The sequence below is a fragment of the Echiichthys vipera genome (assembly GCF_963691815.1).
Source record: "Echiichthys vipera genome assembly, chromosome: 11".
NCBI classification, from domain to species: Eukaryota; Metazoa; Chordata; class Actinopteri; order Perciformes; family Trachinidae; genus Echiichthys; species Echiichthys vipera.
This window is the reverse complement of record NC_139836.1, coordinates 21,627,726-21,647,515: the sequence shown is the minus strand read 5'-3', so window position 1 is coordinate 21,647,515 and position 19,790 is coordinate 21,627,726. Positions and strand designations below refer to the sequence as shown.

Genomic DNA, 19,790 nt, shown 5'->3' with positions numbered 1-19,790 from the left:
AGAGAGAGAGAGAGAGCCTCTCATCCAACGCAAATGACCCCTTAACAGAGAAAGTTGGTGCCACTGAACTATATTCTGTGGCAGCTTGTGACTCACTCTCTCATCCCCTGTCATTATTTTCCACAAAGACAACAGAACACCTTCATGTTAACACAACACCACTGTAAATACTGGTATGTTATCGTGAGGTGCTCAGGAGTGATGTGTGTGGGAAGGATGTTAAGAAAACATTCCTGTCTGCTGCCAATTCCTCTTATGATAATTCGATCGGAGCTGTAATGAGATCTCAGTCTTTTTACCTTTCATTCTTTAAGTAGAAAAAGCTTCCACAGGAACAAATGCACTTACATTTTACCCCATAACACAATCCCACACAAGCTATTAAATCACAAATATCAAAAAGTCTCTCTTCGCCTCACTCAGGGTGATTATGTGTACAGCACAGCTGGCAATCATTCTCAGTACCCAGCATGACTAATTTGAATTTCATGTTCTATTGTGAGAGACGGACAGTGTGAAAGACAGCTAAATTGCAGAGAAAAGAAGCGACAGGCTTTTTTTATGACTAACCAACCATACATTTATTCTGCATGCTGGCAGCCTCGCCACTTGAAGACCAGCAGAGTCCACAGCATCACATATTGTTCCCATGAGCAGCTTGCCTTTGCAGAAAGGTGTAAATGTGAAGAGCTGTGACTTGACTTGCTACCACAGCATACCTGGCTCTTATCCAGTGGACAATATGCTCACAGAGTCTGATAAATCAATTGTTTTCCCCCTCCTTGTTCAGGTAGATTCAATAACCTAATTTCAGTATGATATCGTGCAGTATAACAATTGGTGTAGTGAAGTGGATTTTGTTTTTGAGGATAACCCCGACCATTAGTATTGTTATTTTGGCATATTTTCATAGGAGAAAATGTTGGTCCATCCCCAGATCAAATGAAGCTAAATTCAATCAGGAAACATACTTTAACTTTATTCTCTCTTATTTATGCTTTTTATTTTTTTTCCACCTCCAACTCAGTCGGCTGACTGATGGCATTTTACCTTTTCACCTCATACACAGTACAATAAGTATAACAGCAAAGGGCTGGACAATATGGGCAAAATCTTTTATCCCGATTGAATTTCTCATAATGATGTTTATCAAAATAAAGCATGTTCTCTGATAATTACAAAAATAAATACTGAGGTGTACTGAGAAAGAACTTCAGTGCAACATGAACAGTTTCAAGTGAAATTATAGAGGGAACGTATTTTTTTATTTCTACTGACTGATTATTAGTATGAAACCGCATTTTTCCAATGCTATTCCAATATTTCACTTCAGATTTTTGGACACATTTGAGTTATTATGTGCTTGTTATTATCAATTTAACATCATTATATATGGGTAATACATTATCTAAAAAATTGATATATGATTTAATCACGATGCCATTGGAAGACGATAAATGATCATACTGAATTATCACAGCATATACAATAGACAATCTAGTACACACGACTGAAAAGACACAGGCAGAAGCATAAAGCTATATGGCTATCCTACAACCTTAACATGCTGCAATGCCTCCAGTGATAGATGTGGGAAAACAACAATGCGCTCAAACATGTGCATCTCGTGACCTGTTGCCTTACTGCAATTTTAATGGCTGTTTCCCAGGCACTGCTGTATACTCGTAGTTGTTAAACTGTTTTTCTTATGGAAGATAGTAATTGTTTAACCATTTACGTGGCAGATTATCTTCTACACCACACAATTGAAAATATGGCGTTTGAAGAACTCAATATGAAACACTATTGTTATGAGCCAAAAAAAAAAAAAAAAGCAAAACAATAAAAAAAAATATTTTATAACAAAATTAGCTTGCCAGAGAAGACGCTCATTTGCTTCAGGTTTGTGTTACTTGAGGGGCATTACCTGGTCAAGAACAACAAACTTTCCGATTTTTAAGCATCTTTCTGAAAGGATTACCAAACATGAAAGCAGCAGGACGAGAAGGTACAATTGGACAAACAAAACTCACAGCTGCCCAAACTGACGTTGAGGAGAACAGGTATGTGCCCAGTTGCATTTATCACCTGTTAACTGTGTGGAGGAATATGAAATTGTATTATGTCAAATTGTGTAATTTTCTGGTTTTGCATGTGTAGATGTTGGAAGTAGATGTTGTTTTTTTTTTCACCTTTGCTGTTGGAATGTAAAATGTAAGCTCCCATCTTTGGACTGCTGTCACCGTCAGCTTTCATTTCAGTGTCTGACTGTCCATCCTCCACTTTTCATTAGAGCCAGAGAGTGTCACAGTCCATCCGTGAGATCCGCAGGTATCCCCCTCCAGCCCTCATCCATCCAGATCTGTCTAGTCTCATTCAGGGGATCTTCCTGCACCTCATGACAAAACGACAGTTTCACAATGAGGTATGACTGATACCTTTTCCTAATGCATGATTGTATGATAAATACAGCTTAGCAGTCTAAACACATAGGGACAGAGGCTAGTCTTGCTGTGTCGCAAGGTACAAAACCCCATTTTCCAACACATTTTATAGCTCACTAATTAATACACACACACACACACACACACACACATATATATAAATATATATTGGTCAGGCAACCAGCAGACACTTCAGGATGTTGTGGAAATCTAAAACATGCATAACTCTCTGTAAAAAGACAAAATTGTTTTTTACACATTGGATTTTGCACCAATTATGACAAAAAAAATGCATAATGTGTTAATTTGTGAGCTTTAGAGGCACTGGTGGATTGTATTACCTTCAGAGTCAGACTACACTGTCTTATTCTGGGATTAGGGGGTTCGCATTTTTTTAACCAATCCCAATTGTCTTGGGCAGCGCTAATACCCAGATACAGCAACCGGGCCCTTGCAAAATAGATAGAAAAGAGCCTCCAACACCGTACAACCTGAAAGCCACACTACATAGAGACAGGCTAACTGTTTGCTCTGCTTACATATTCATCTTACAAACATGAGAGTGATATCGATTTCCTGATCTAACAAACCAAAAAAGCAAGTTTCCTGAAATGTCGCAACTATTCCTTTTAAGCGTTTCCAATATTGTGTCTCCTATCAGTTATATTTATTTTATTAATAAGATCCCTGCTTTCGATTATTCTCTCCTGATTGAACATGTGGCCTTTTGGTTGCATTTTGGCTACTAATTAATCTTATAATTCATTAGATTTTACTGTAATGTTGGAAGGTGAATGCGATTCATTCCAGAAAAGCTCAGATAAATTGGGATTTAATTTGGATACCTGGAGACACACATGGACATTATCAATCAAACTGCAGCTTAGGCCAGAGCTAGCACTGCAAATCAATGTCATGCTTCTTGTGCTTTCCCTCAGACAAATGTGTTTTTGGTACGTTGTGACGCACACACACAAACATTGAAGCCTGGAGACTCGGTTTAGTTTTCTGCGTAATGTAAAATGTTGTGAACTGTGCTGTATAGACTAACTGACCTCTTGGATGAGAAGCAATGTGTGGTTACTGCAGGGTGTGTGTACTTGGGTGTGTGAGAGATGGAGGAACATGTAGAAATCTCGGAGTAAATAGTGAGAGGGATATTTGGATTTTTCTTCATCCTAATTTAAGACTATTTGGCCTGTTGTCTTAGATTCTTACTACATCTCTCTCCCTGCTATTTTCCCATCTGTCACTGTGTGCCCATGGTTTCTGAGCTCTAAGCGCAGCAGAGTGAGCAAATCAGAGTGGACTGCCAAATACAGGGCACACTATGACATATAGTGTACACTCACACACGCACGGATGCACACTGAGTAATATGCGCTTTATGTGATTGATATTTGCAGCAAAGGGAATGTAGGAAAAGTGACAGAAAGCAAAGCAGATAAGGTGGTGGAAGTGGAAATGAGTAGGGAATGGAAAAAAAGGTTATAGAGGTGAAGAGAAAAGGAGTAAGGATGTGGGTAGACCTGGAGACGGGGGGGAGGGGATGAACTTGGCTGGGTGTGTGTTACATTGGACACAGTGTCACACTCCCCTCCGTCCTCTTGCAGCCCTACTAGAAACCCTGACGCTAACGCATTATGACTCTCGCTGGAGGGGATATGGGTGGGTGGAGAGAGGGATGGCAAGGAGGATGGATGGATGGATGGATGGATGGATGGATGAAAAGGAACCCTCCAGAATCAGTCAGCCTCGTCCTCCACCTCCTCCTCTCCTGTACCAGATAAGCGCAGCTGGCAGAGCGGGGGAAATGGGGAGGGGAAGGGAGAGAGGGCGACAAAGAGAAATAGATGATGCCGTACATAACAATGAGCTTTTTTAATTTGGTGTACCATTAGCTGAGCTCTAGTTCTTTTTGTTTATGATTTTCATGACTGCCCATAGACTTTTAATGAGCTCACTCACTGGTTTATGCAATGATACAGTCATTCAAACAGACGTTGTGTTAATCTGTGGATATCAGTGGAAAGCTCTTTAGTAACCAAGCCTTCTTAGACAGCAGGGGGGCAGTCTGTAAAGCATGTATATAGTTAACATATTGATGCTAGATCTTTCCTACACCAATTACTGGTTTGAAATTCTAAACATAATTTTCATCAGCTGATACTGAATCTAGTAGCATCTTCTCCTCAGACACAGATGGCTCTGTGTTTGCAGGGAGTGATCTGCATGCTGACCTTCACTTATAATGAGTTGTATTTCTCAGGCAGGAAATTCGAGCCAGATGCAGCGTTGCCCTTATGAAATGTGAGTGTTGAATAAATGCAAGCACTTCAGCGGTGCGTCTAGTATCTTTCCCACTGAATCTGAATGCCATAGTGATTATGAGCTTACCAGGATTTTAATTCTCCTGCCCTGCCATAACCCCATTTTTTAAATCCTCCAATGTGCATGCATTTCCGTATCTAAAAATGAACATGTTCAACATGAACAACACAAAATGAGAAACTGGTATCTTCGTTACTGTGTAGTATTCACTCTCTGTTCCACCTGCAACGGTGATGATTGTGCTGTGTCAGTGTGCCTCACAGAGATGAGTAAGGGTGGCTTCCCTCCTATAATCCCAAAGTAGCCTACAGTGCAGCAGTTTTGAACATCATGACTCAGGGCTCCCATTGGTGCAGCTGTAGAATTCATTGCCTGCTGAATAGATAAACACTTAGCCTCCTCAAGGCTTCTTGTGTAACACTGAGAGAGACAAAAACAAATAGAAAGTGACGTTGCCTGACTCTGATGCTCCTATAGAGAATGGAGAGGAAACGATACTGCGGGATATAAGAATGAATATAACTCAAATGAGTTCAGTACGACCAGTGGTGTTATAAGAGGTGCCTGCAGCCTTCAGTTTGTGTTTAGCCACAATTTGCATGCACTTGACCTTTTATGCCTTGACAATCCTGTTCTGGGAGCCACTGATAAAGAGCGTAGTGGAGATAACTACACACACACACACGCACGCGAGCGAGCGAGCGCGCGCGCACACACACACACACCACGCACACACACACACACACCCACACACACACACACACACACACACAGCCAAGCATGAAGCATGGTTTTCTGGCTATGAACTGACAGGGTCTTGCAATTTATTATGTATCATTACAATGCAAGAGGGGTCGTATACGATGGAAAAGCAGCGATGGAGTTCATTCATTATGTCGCGCAATATGTCAGAGTCCCCCAGCTCATTATTGTGTAGTCCATTTGCACCTGCGCTCCAGCCAGAGCGAGCCACACCACACCTAATATGGACATGTGAGAGACCCTTGTTGGGATGACGCTGAACGTGAAATAGGAAAGAACGGGAGTGTGTGGACGGTTTCGATTGAGCCCAAAACCGGAGGGGAAATACCGGGATAATCTGGTTACATAAGGAGCCCCTGTATTTGCGGAACGTCTCTGCACTAATCCTCTGTGCTATTCATGTTCATCTGTCCCGTGGCGGAGTAACACAGTGCACACAAACACACTTGTGGCTCTGAAGGCAAAGAAGCGCGGCATAAACGCGGGGCGTATGCGTTGAGATAAACGCACACGCTGATATCTTTGAGCTTCATACATTTAAACCAATTTTTTTTTTTTTTTTTGGCATCAGCTGCTATGCTTCACCTCCCAAACCCGAACTGGCGGCTTGAGCTGTTCGCGCCCGTGACGATTCCGCTGACGCGCCACTAGCCGCACCACCCAGGAGACGGAGAGGAGCTGTGAGCGACGGAACGAGCAGGGGACTGACTGGAAACCGGTCTCTCTTTCTCTTTCTAGTCTCCTTCCTTGTCGAGCGTGGACAAAAGGCTGCTGTTGTGCAAGTCCCGTGGACGATATTTAACGAGCGACAGCAAATTCACCAGTAGCTTTATCCAGGCTCTTCTGCAGAGATGGAGGTACCAGGTTTGGCGCACAACATCACCAGTCCATTAAGTCCCTGCGAGGGGATGATCAAGGACCTGAGCTTGGACGCCATACAGTTATGCGAGCGAGATGGTAAGGGGAGGTTTGTCTGCTTTTGGGGAGGTTGCGCATCATTGTCGGTGCACTGGGCCCTATTGTTAATTTCAGAGCCGCTGCAACCCATGCAGCCTGTTTTTTCATTGGTTTTAGCTGCATGCTGTACCCGTATTGTGTGTTTGAAGGGAATAGGGGCCGGTCGCTCCACCGGTTCCTTGGATGGAGGGATGGTGCGCGTGTGCGTGTGTGGAATAGCTGAGCGTCTTCACATTGGCAGCAAGGTTGTGTTCATTCATACGAGAGGGGATTCTGCTCGAAAGAAATCTACAAACTGAAGATGCACAGACCAGGAATCAATGTTAAAATCATGCGTCTTGATTTCAGTACCACAGACATGGACAGAGACCGGCAGCCACCCCACCGATAACCACTGTCTCTTTGTTAGGGAGTTGCCATAATCAATTTATTTACACATAGTGCACGGAATCCTGTCATTTTTATGATTAAAAAATACGTTTTGAATCTTATATCCTGTCGTCAACTTAAGAAAAACTCCCCCCCCTGCGTTTACATGTATAATTCATTAAGTCATCCACCAGTATTCTTGCTGGGTTGTCTGTGGTTGACTTGTCCGGATTCAAAAGTTTTCTGAATATACATATATATACCCTTCCCCAAAGAGTTGGTATACACTTGATCATAGATTAGAATGAATAAGCTAGTTTCATAATGGTCAAAACGGATGAGCAGTTTTTTCTACGTAGATCCCTGATGCGAATTCATGGGGTGGTGAGGAAAAAAAGCAAGTCATCATCAGGAGAGAATGAGAGGCTCAAACATGGCTGCATCCACGTGCATGTGCACAGGCAGTGCAGTCATACACACCCATCAGTGCAATTACACACACAAATGATTCCACATCTGAGGCAAGGTCACAGAGATCTCTTTAATTAAGATTGTAGATTATAGCAATGGAATGAGACCACACCTTTTCACAGCTGAATGGATTTAATTGTTTGTTTGTTTGTTTAAACCTTCCCAGATCTTTTAAATTCTGCATTTGTATTGGACCACTATTGCACGGGTGGGGTCAATGATCTTCATTGAGGCCCCCAAAGAGACCCCCAGCATCTGATCACAGTGCAGCCTTTGTACCACACCACCTCAATTTCTCATCTGCCACAATGGCTCCTCATAATGTAATACAGCAGAATGCAGTTTATATCCTCTTAGTGCTTTGTTGGCCTGATTCTAAAGCTGTAATTTTAATAATGGTATATATAGGCTGGGGCTGGACTTATCAAATGGATCATTTGACAGCTGTGTGTTTCCTATGCTGCAGGTTTACTGTTCTTTGCAACACAGCAGCTACTTTCTTATTTACCAAATGGATTACCTGGTGTAAATATTGTCTCTGTCTCCTTGAGACACCCACATATACTCTGTTTATGGAGCAACACAGTTACTTTGACCAGCTTCTGTGCACATTTCTGCAGGACAATTGCTGGTTGTTGTATAGCAAAGTAGATTTCAGAATTGTAAGTTCAGATACTTCGTGTACTGTAGACGGTGTACTTTAAACACTCATAGTCACTACCCAATGCAAGCCAATGGTATTATAATCTGCCCATATTGCCTATTAGATATGCACAGATTCACTAATTGCTGTGCGTTTAGGGCCTGGCTGTTAGCCACATGTCTTTTTTCTTTTGCCACATGTTTTTTTTCTTTAGCCACGTGTCTTTTTTTCTTTAGCTATGTGTCTTTTTTGACTGGCAAATATTATTTTAACACACATAAATACCCCCACCCCCTCACAAACATGCACCTGACACACACGCTCACATAGAGTGTTGTCACTGTTGACTTTCTCACTTTTCAGACCCTCAAAAAGCAACAAATCTTATGAGTTATTCAGAACTTCAAGAGGAAAAGAAGAAATATATACAAACGTGTTACATTGTAATTTATTCCAATGCTGCTCACAGTAATGTCATTCAGCCCCTGGTGTTTCAAATGTCTATACACTCCCTTTAGGGATGGCAAACAATTCTTGTGTAGGATACACACCCTGCTATGCAGATGATCTGCTCTATTCAGTCTGATTGCTAAGATTCTGTCTTTAACAGACACATAGTGGGCACTAGAACATACTGTAACTGTACACCATAATAAAATGCAACGCAAGTGGGACTTGAAATGTTAAATTCTTTTGAGAATGCTTTGTAGTTTTGGATTATTGTGTTCATGTTATTTTGACCAACCCCTGAATTTTTATGTAGCTGTTTCTCATTTCAGTTGACCTCCAGACACACTGTCTAGTTTACACTTCCCCTGCCACACTCTTTATAGATGACTGCTTGGAAATAGACTGTTTTATAATCTGGTCAATATGTACCTTTTTTCCCAAGGACAGTATTCATTTCAGTTCCATATAGCTTTCTAAATATCTTGCAAGTCCATTAATATTTAATCGTCAGCATGAGAGGCTTATGTGCCTATGCTGACCTAGCAAATGGATATGCATGCAGCTCTCTCTCTCATACACACTGAGGACTGTTTGAGCATTTACATGCACAAAAAATGATTGGGATACAAGTATCTGTGTGCCCTGTGTTTAAGGGGTTGTTTCAGCCTTAATGGTTCACTTTAGCAACAGGGTTGTGACTTGAATAAGTGTGGACTTAGGAATGTTTTGCTAAGAGTGATGAGTAGGGGGAAATTAACAGTTGCTGCTGGTGTGCAGAGGTCCAGGGATGCATAGATGCGCCTCTGTGATGTTTTACTGGATACAAATTTGCCACCAACCTCTGCAAGAATGACTGGGACCGCCATTTTGATTTTATATCCACAGTTAATGTGTACTTACAGGGGGTAATGACACACTACATGCCTTGCAAGGCCTGTGCGCGTCAGATGCTGACATAATTAAGATGTCATGATCGATGGCTGCCATTTATACAACCAAGTACTGTGTCAGCACTGTCAGAAATCTCCCTGCCCCAAAATACTGCTGCTTTAGACGTGACACCCTCCAGCAGTGATAATAGATAGATAGATGGATGGATGGACAGTAAAGATAGGACACCATCTGCCAAAATTACCTTATCTTCAACAGCAACTTGAAGGAAAGCTCCCTCAGTATCAAGCCTGCCAATTACTAGCCAACAGGGGCATTGTTTCCTTAAATGCAGTGCCACAACACTTGAACAAAAGGCTTTACTTTTCGGTACACTACGGGGAAGGTTTGTAGGATTAAACAGGAAATGGGAGAAATTATTGCGTGCCGCATTTTAGACATTATTAAAATATTTGTATTAGCCTTACTGCTGGATGGCAATGTTGGTCGGTCAACCACTTTGATCCAGACTGAAATATCTCAACAACTATTGAGTGTATTGCAATGAAATATTGTATATATATCCATGCTCCTCAGGGGATGAAGTCTACTGATTTGGGGGGTTTGTGAAATGTCTTGACTACAATTGGATGAATTGCTATGAAATTTGGTTTAGAAGTTTCCCTCAGGGTGGATTGTAAGAGCTCTGATCATCCCTCCGCTTTTCATCTAGCTCTATCATGATATATATATATATATTTAGATTTTACCAACACTTTGGTTTATGACCAAATATCTGCAAAATGAATTACAATATCAACAACCTTAGACTAAAACTAAGATGGTGAACATGATAATCACCAGCAGCATGTTAACATTGTTACTGTGAGCAGGTTAGCACCATTGTTTCCAAGTACAGTCTCACAGAGCTGCTAGCATGGCTGGGTACTAGCCATATATAGAATGGTAACTCCTGTGATAACTTGTGTAGAGCTCATGCAGTATGTTCCAACACAACAGCAGGCCGGCCTGATGGTGTACAGCATCGCCTGAGTAAGCTGGCATTTTAGTTTGGCCAATGTTCAGTGTGAGCAGTTGTGTACCATGACTGTGCTGGCAAGAGCACCAGGTACATATTATGCAGTCACAGATCAGTGCTATTATATTTTCTCTTGTAATTGACTTAACTTTTTAAATACGCTCTGAACATTCTTTGGGATTACTTGCAGAGCAATCTGACCTCAGAATCCACTTCAAATATTCTTGCTAATATTTCTTTTTTTTCAGTGCCTGTTGGCTGTTATAAAATCCCTCTACACAAGATTCTGTTCAAGACTTGTACCACAAAATTCACAAATCACATTCAATGTACATGAGAAATGATGACTCATTCTGATTTGGGGCAGGTTTAAAAACACATCTGTCCTCCCTGAAGGTCTTTAATTAATTGAATTTGAATTTAATTCGTTTTTTAATTAATTTGTAAGAATATGTAGTCCACCATGAATTTATCTCTAAAGGTTGTTTTATTAATGTGTCTTTAGCAGTTTTTTCTTTGCTGTTGGGGGTGGGGGGGTGGGGGGTTGGGGTGTTGATGTGGCAAAGGTGGACCACAGACTGTGTAAGCCTGATGTTTGTGCTCTCTGTCTCAGTCTAGCCCATACATTGAGAGAAACAAAGGCGTGATTTTGAAAGGCCTGTAAACATCGATGTCTAGTGAGTGTGCCACACTGCTCATGTCAGTTCAATTTTAGACCTAACACTGCAGCTTAAAAAGTAGGAGGCTCGTCTGTCTGAAGTGAGTTCCCACTTGTGCCGTCAGAAACAGTCGGTGATCAACATTAACCTTGACTGAAAGTTTTAAAATCTTGAAGCGTGGACCTTCAAATGAACCACCATAGGCACTTTTTATCAGAGACTACCGCAGAGAGAGTATATTTATATTATGCAGGTGGAGTTAATGGAAATCAAATCACTTACTTACTCACAGTATCAAGCCAGGTGTGACTGGAACAAATCATACCACAGAGAGCCATTAGGATGGCCCTACGTATGCATGTTAACACAATTTTTATTGATCCTTCAGCCTCTATTGCTATTCCACACTGTGGTATTTGACTGCACCCTGAGTAAAAGGCCAATACTCTATAAAGCCAATTTGAGAGGTCGTCAGAGTCGACTTTCCATCTTTTAAAATGTAATTATTTTTGCTATAGGGCAGCTATTTATGCCCAAGCATTTACAGTGCTCTTATGGCAGCTTGAACCCCCTGTACACGTGTGCACAGCATGAATAATCTGTGCTCCTAAACTCCTTAGTAAAGTCTCAAAAACCGACACTCATTTTGCTTTAATCATGATGAGTGCCATCAATAAAATAGGGTAAGGTCATAATTGGTATAATTGCTTCCATGGTAACATTATGACTCAGCAAAATCAATATTGGCTAAAATAGCATACCTGGTGCAAGCAGTGAGAGCCAAGGTAAGCTAGCATATACATTTAAATCAGACTGAAGGTTTAGGCCTCCCGTCTGAGAATGTAAAATGTTTGACTCTCTCTCCCTTACCGTCTGACTTTCATCCTGCTTGGCTTTGCTCCTCCATATTTCATCCTGTGCTTTCAGTCCCAGAAGATTCATAGCAAAGCACTGTATGTATCTGCAGTCAAATCTGCCTGTACATATTATTTTCATAAGTGTATTCATATTCATATACAGAGTCGCGAAGTTGAAGTGAACTGTTTATTAATTTGTTAGTATGTTGACGTACTGATAGGATAATAGCTTAATGACATTTATGTTATTGTTTGCCTTTTTGAAACGGAACAGAGAACAGTGATGGCTGTAGGTTTCTGTCATGAGCATTTCCTTTGATTTTTGCTCAGTTACCGTCAAGCCCTCAGAGCTTGTTTTCCCTGATAACATAACTTTTAGCTTGACTGCCTAAAGCCTTAAGAGTATTATGTAAGCAATATCTGACTGCATTTGTAAAACTCCGCTGTGTCCGTCTAATGGATCCATTTGCAGGTTAATAAGTACAGCACTAGAGTAAACAGAAGCACTGGAGTTTTAAAGGGAAACATTAGTTTTGACATCACATTTTAAGGACAAGGACGTTACTCTGCTTCAGGCATAACGTAGCAACTGAGCTAGCAGGTTCATCATCTTTTGTGTTTGTTTTTCAGTCAGTGTTTATACTCTTTCATATACTGATGTCGTTGTCAGAATTTGGGATAGACTGAGCGACCTGAAAGCTTAGGTTTTATGATATTTATAGTCAGTAGGCGATATGAGGGGCGGGGGGGGCATGTTGAGAGTTGAAGGTGTTAGTGGAATCTGACTGACTCATTGATCCATTATCTGACTGAGGTTTGTGCAAATTAGAATCTATGGCCCCGACCACGGCTCTGAAATATCAGTAACCCCACTGTGTAATAATAAATCCATGGCGCTGTCCGGGTGCTGAAGTAGCATAGGATTTGTAATTGCGACTTTTTTCTGATTCCCTCCCTTCTGTCAGCTGCCCCCCCCCCCCCACCAGCATTGTGAACATTTGTAAAAGAAAAAAGCTTTGTCTTTTCCTTGTTTTTGTTTCAAGGCCAGTAACAGAGAGTCTCAAGGGTTGCGTTACAGTGTTGACATCAGTGTCTGGTCAGTGACATGCTGCTGCATTTTCTGACAGAGGTCTGCTCCGTCATGTCCGCCTTGACCCTCTCAGTCTGAGCCAAACTTATCTGCTCAGTGGGGTTTAAGTATATTAAGATGGGCTTTAAATGCGGACCAGCAGCAGGAGGAGATGTTTTCACAAATCAAAGTGGAGAGGTGTAGGTGTAGTCTGGTAGCCAAGCATTGTGCAGTTAGGCTGAGGATGTAACTGCTGACCTATTTACATTTTTACAAACTCAGGAATCCCCTACATAACAAAAGAAGGCCTTTTTTTAAGGTAGAGGTGATTATTTTTTGTAATCAGCTAGTTTTGTTGATGCACTAGGGATTAGGACAAAAGTAAGCAGGGGTCTGGTCTGTTCTGGTGGTAAAAAAACGTACATACATTTGTCTCTGTATGGATGTAATTTTAAGACATTTTAAGCCAAGCTTCCATAATATTTCGAGATTAGTTTGCTTTTAAGATGCACAGTGGTGTAGAATTATCTCCTGAAATTGAATCAATCCACAAATGCTCCGCTGTTCGAGCGTTGTGTGGAGGCGAGACAGGAGAGTCCACATTTGTGTTAACTCTTTTATGCCGCCCTCTCTCAGCTGATGAGCAGAGATGGATGTTCCATGCTCCACTGCCTCTGCCATTGTTTACTCCTCTATAGAGTCTGGGCATGTTGTTGTGCATTACTCCAAAATTCTTGTAGTATACCCACTCTCGTGTTTAGACCCCCAGTGCATGCACAGAAAACACATTGTTGCCATGCCAAGTGGGCGTCGCTGAGTGTGACGCAAAGTCTATATTCATCCTAATTCTACAAAGCACTCATTCAACCCTGTTTTGACATTTTCACTAGCCTCAGTGTGCACTCTGTCATACGCCTCTTCTACATGTAATGTTACTTACAATACAGGGATCTAACTAATGCATATCTATGCAGCTCAGAGAAATAAGATTTATCTCATTGGAAAACAATGTGTCTTCTGTTCTGACGGGTGATTTCTTCTGTCTTCTGCTCAGGCCAAATAGGCTAGAAAAAAAATAATTATCCAACTTAAATGAATAATGAAAGTTCTATGACATTTTAAATGTATTACCTGCAGTGTGGTAGCTGAGGTTTATTTTTTATCTTTCTTCTGATTATAAATGGATCTGTCTCTTCTGAGAGGAAAGGAGATTAAACCAGCAGTGTTTGAAATATTTAATGCCACGTATGTTCTGGAAAGTGCATGTGGTGTGCGCATGTGTGTGTGTTGAGGGGCTGGTGTGTTTCCATGGCAACATATATGGTAGTAAGCAACTCTTCATGTCTGATATGGTGTAGTACTACTGTTAGTGCTGTGTGGAATAATTGCTGAGATACTGCAGTAGTACGGAAGGTTTATAGGCGGTAAGACAAAGAAGAGACACAAATTATATTTCTGAGGGCTGAAAAAAGCTGGGCCTAGATACAATATTCAAATGTGCATGCTACTGCATTAATATGGCCTCAAGTCTCTCAGATAATAAAAATGTGATCTATGATCCCTGATAAATATCTCATAATACTCATAACACAAGTTATGACAAGCATAGATGCAAAACCTACAGTATATTGTGTCAGATTTCAATAACCTTTACAGAGCAGAGGGTGATGTGTGTTCCTAAAGTAGATATGAACAATACGTTTACAATAGCTTTGGTATATTGTTGTCCCATCTGCCACTGATTTCATCAACATTGCTCATTGTTTTCTACCAAACAGGAAGTAAATCCCAGGACGGCAGCATCTCTGAGATGGAGGAGCTCCCTGTTCCTCAGAACATCAAGATCAGCAACATCACCTGCGACTCCTTCAAGATCTGCTGGGACATGGAGCCGCGCAGCAAGGAGCGCATCACACACTACTTCATTGACCTGAACAAGAAGGAGAACAAAAACTCAAACAAGTTCAAACACAAGGTAAGGCATGAATCAGCACAAACAAACGCTGCTTTTAAAAGGTAACACTCTGGAGTGAGGACTCAACAAAGGGCATCTCATTGTAGTTTCACTGAATAGGCTTTGCTGCATTTCATGGATACGTAAAAAATGTGAGTCAGCTCGTGAGAAAACTGAAATGAACCTTGACAGCACAACTAGGCATTGAGCCAGTATAAATCAATGACTCATTACTAAAACAACTCCATCAGCTCTAGCATTATGAGAATGATGGCAATATTGATTTTGTTTTCTATCTACACATACCTGTATAGTATGGTTAACAGACCATACAGTACTTTATTGACTTAAAATAAAATAACCTTTTTTTTACCATATTTTTTTATTGATGAAGACACAAAAGAAACATTACACATGGTATATTTTACTCTTTTTTTCATCCCCCCCCCACCCCCCCACCCCCACCCCCTTATACAAATAGTGTTACAGTTCATGGAAGTAACTGTTCTGAAATATCATATTAGTGATTGCAATGCTATAAACATCTAGAGGTATAATAATCCTTGATGTTTAAACCCTGAAATGAATTATTTGAAGCTAAAACACGTAATACAGATCCACCATGTTTTTTCCTCAAGATAACCTTTCTTTCAACGCTTGAGGCCAAAAGACTCATTTCAATGTGGTTTTGTTCAAAGGCTCCGCAGCGAGCCGTTGAGCTCTAGTATCGCTCTACTATCGCTCACTCTGCCCTTTCCTGCCTGAGAGTAATATCACCTGCAGCAGGACAACTGCACCTCTTTCAGTGGACAGTCAGTCAGTCTTACACCCTTGTTCCATCAATCTCTCTCCTTCCTTCCTGTAGTCACTTCCTAGGCTCTGTGTTTATCCCCCTCCTAGCAGGCAACGCCACTATATTTTGATTTGGGTGTGCAGCAAAAGTGCTGTTGGATGAATGGGCTGATTCTGTTGCTAGGCAGGGGCTCCTAGTCCAATCCATGAGCTGCTAAGGCACACTGAGGCTTGGGGAGTGGGGGTAGTGTCCAGAATAGTGTACATATATAAACAAAAGGGCAGCTATAGGTACATAGTGCAATCTGGTACTGACATGAAGTATGTATGTCCTTGTGGCTGAAAGAAAGCCATAAGTGGAATATCTCTTTCTGACTAATTTCTTCCTGTCATCATCCACCTCCTTTTTTCCATCCTTCCCCTCCCTCCAGGATGTTCCTACCAAGCTGGTAGCCAAAGCAGTGCCCCTGCCCATGACTGTTAGGGGCCACTGGTTCCTGAGCCCACGCACAGAGTACACCGTTGCCGTCCAGACAGCATCAAAACAGACCGACGGGGACTACGCCATCTCCGAGTGGAGCGAGATCATCGAGTTCTGCACTGCTGGTGAGTAACATGCAGCTAATAGTACCATGAGTGCATGCTTTTTCAAGATGTGACATCAGTGCTGCCTTTGATTTTTGCCTGTACTTGAACTCAACTACAGAGGAAAATAGAATATTAAAGGGAGGCTCATTTATACCGAGTGGAGGGAAAGATGGACGGAGAGATGGAGGGGGGGAGGGTGAGAGAGAAGAAGGATTAAAGGAAGCAAGGCTGCTGTGCTGTATATCTTCTGATGCAGAGGTCACCAAGTTCAGCATATCTGACTAGTGGCTTACAGTGGGGGAGGGGGGGGATGGCGATTGATACTGGATAGTAGAATTGATCGGGGGGGGGGGGTAGTCAGGAAAGGGACACTATTAAACCATTTCTCAGACTTACTTAGAAGTACAAATAGATCCGGTTAATAATGAATTCTTCTTCTTCTTCTTCTTCTTCTTCTTCTTCTACTTCTACTTCTTCTTCTTCTTCTTCTTCTGCTTCTACAACATTTATAAACAGTCAGGTTTAGACAATAGAGGAAACCTGAGCCATGTCCTTAAATCAGGACAAAAACCAAATTCAGGATAAATTAATTAAATAAATAAACTAAGATGGTGGCGTTCATGATAAAAAGCAGAACAGAGGGGATCATGTGCTGATGCAAAAAATAGATATAGTCAGACTTTGTGCATTTTTTATTAGAAAATGAACCCTTGTACAAAAAACTTGAAAGGGGTGAGGAGTAGCAGCTCCTCATTCATTCCTCTCATATCATTGACAGTACAAGCCAGGTATGCTCAAGCAAAAGTGTCTAATGCTGAGTCATTTCAACTTATGAATATGAATGAGTTAAGAATGGGTCCTCGAGTACACATGAACAGTTCTTTTTCCACCCTACACTGTCATTCTTGGTATTTATAATTAAAGAATTGATCCCCCTGATGACAGCATATTCATTTTTTACTTTGATGTGTGTCATATGTGTTTTCCAGATTATTCCACAGTGCATCTGAACCAGCTGCTGGAAAAGGCAGAGGTCATCGCTGGCCGGATGCTGCGTTTCTCTGTCTTTTACAGGAACCAGAATAAAGAGTACTTTGAGCACGCCAGGTAGGCAGCCCCCTTCATTCTTTACTTGTGTGTAGTGTGTGTTGTCTACAGTTTCATTTTGATCTTTTTTTTAATTTGAAATGACAGAATTATGACTTTATGTAATGACATACTGTACTACTTTTTTCAACACACTGTTCTATTATGGTTTTATTTACTTTCTTCAACATACTGTACTACGACTTTTTTTTGGCTTTTTTTGGGACACACTATACTATGACTTTTGACCTGTTTCAACAAACTGTGCTATGGCTGTTTTAGATACGCTGTCCTATACCTGATTAAAGCATTTTTGGACATATTATATTGAGACCTTTTTTGACATACTATAATATAACTTTTTTTATTATGCTTTTTTTGGACACACTATACTATGTCTGTATTGACTTTATTTTCAACAAACTAAAATAATTAAACATGATATCCAATGACATATTATATTTTGACTTTTTTCGACTTATGACTGTACTGACTTTTTTCACTTTATTTGACACACTATACGATGACATTTTTGTGACCTTCTATACTAGACTTTTATGATGTCATCTGGATAGACCTCTCCATTTGCTGAGTTGCATCTGCCAGTGTACTGAAAGTGCTCCATCATGTGGGGAGTAACAGTACTGACATTATCACTTGATAAGGCCTCTGCTCTGCTCCAGTGACCTGGGGTGGGATCTGACTAATTCTATAATGACCATAACAAAGCATCAATTATAGATATAATGACAACCTTTGGAGTGACAGCCGTGTAATTACAATTTATAATTTGAGCTTCAGAGCACAGATTTACTCTGTGGGGAAGATATGCAGCTGGCACAGAATCCGCCATTGCTTTGAATGTTCATCTGTTAATGTGCTTGACTTTTTCAGTGGAGCAATTTCCTCTCACTAGGTTTCAATGAGACAAACTGAACCAAGCTTATGTCATTACAGTTCCAGAAATAGGGAAACACGATATGTATTTCATTCACTTCATTGTATCATGAGACTCTGGCTGCAGCTTGCACATTTAATCAGCTTTTCCCCATGTGTCACACTCAAAAACTGATATTTTAATGAAACATGATAAAATGATGCCACTGCCTTCTGGCATTTCCAAAATAACTTGGCTGAGGGAGAACACAAAAATTGTAGATCAGAACAATAAGCAGATTGTCTGCCTTTTTTTTCACAGCCGATTACAATCTCTTTTTCTTAACTCCAGGGAGGCACAGGAGAACCGGATGCTGCAGTCAGTAAAAGACAACAGTGGCAGCCACGGCTCACCCATCAGTGGCAAGCTGGAGGGAGTTTTCTTCAGCTGCAACACAGAGTTCAACACAGGCAAGCCTCCGCAGGACTCCCCTTATGGCCGCCACCGCTTTGAGGTTCGGGCCGACACGCTCTTCAACCCCGACACCAACTTGTACTTTGGAGACTTCTACTGCATGTATACAGCCTACCACTACGTTATTCTGGTCCTGGCACCAAAGGGCTCCACAGGCGATGAGTTCTGTAAGCAGAGGCTTCCTTTGCTAGACATCACCAACAACCGTTTCCTTACCTGCAAGCAGGATGAAGGGGGTGATGGAGGTCTAGTGTTTCACCATGCCCAGGATGTCATATTGGAGGTGATCTACACGGAGCCCGTAGACCTGGCACTGGGCAGTGTGGCCGAGATCAGTGGGCACCAGCTGATGAGCATGTCCACAGTAAATGCCAAGAAGGACCCCAGCTGTAAGACCTGCAACATCAGTGTGGGACGCTAAGGCAGAATGTAGGAGAGGGAGGGAAGGACTAGAGATGACCTCTAAACTCACACAGGAAGTCCACATGTACTGATGAAGCAGACCGACACATGCATGAAGAAGCAGATTAAGTAGGCTCCCAGACATGCACACCAACATATCTCTGACACCGCTCTGTACTCTGAAGAGACCATCATTCCCAAAGACGAGTAGAGGATAAAAAGAGGGATGTACACATTGACACCTACACAGTTGTATCCTCATCTGAAAAGGGTTACCCTAATTGTTGAAAAACAAACCTAAAGATATACCACATAAGGGACCACCAACTGAGACATGTTAACCTGGGACAGTAACAACACAGATTCATCCATCCTGCTAGTCAACACTGGCGTTCTAACTAAACCCTTTAACTGTACTAAAAAAAAATGGGCTGCTCCCATTCAGTTTCCTGTTGATTAGGTTTAACACTTGTCCAATATTTTTATGACCTTTGCCTTGCTATTATTGATATGCTGATGGTCGAGTGTCCACTGTCTGTGTGGACAAGCATTTTGTTGTTTCCAGTTACTGACCATTTGTTAAATGTTTTCTTCTCATTCCACAGTAGTGAAATTCAGACTTTGTTTTTCTTTTTTTTTAATCTCCAACTAGTGGCACAGACTGGTACTACAGGTTTCTAGGGCTGCAGCATCAAT

General features: G+C 41.4%; 1 protein-coding gene across 1 annotated transcript; it reads left to right on the top strand.

Moving 5' to 3' along the window:
- The first annotated feature begins 6,339 nt into the window (after window positions 1-6,339).
- Window positions 6,340-19,710, top strand: phyhiplb (phytanoyl-CoA 2-hydroxylase interacting protein-like b). Its single transcript, XM_083923362.1, has 5 exons — window positions 6,340-6,494; window positions 14,700-14,896; window positions 16,099-16,273; window positions 17,245-17,362; window positions 18,570-19,710. The coding sequence occupies exons 1-5, from the start codon at window positions 6,389-6,391 to the stop codon at window positions 19,111-19,113; spliced, it is 1,140 nt and encodes a 379-aa protein (XP_083779488.1). The 5' UTR covers window positions 6,340-6,388; the 3' UTR covers window positions 19,114-19,710.
- The last annotated feature ends 80 nt before the right edge of the window (window positions 19,711-19,790 follow it).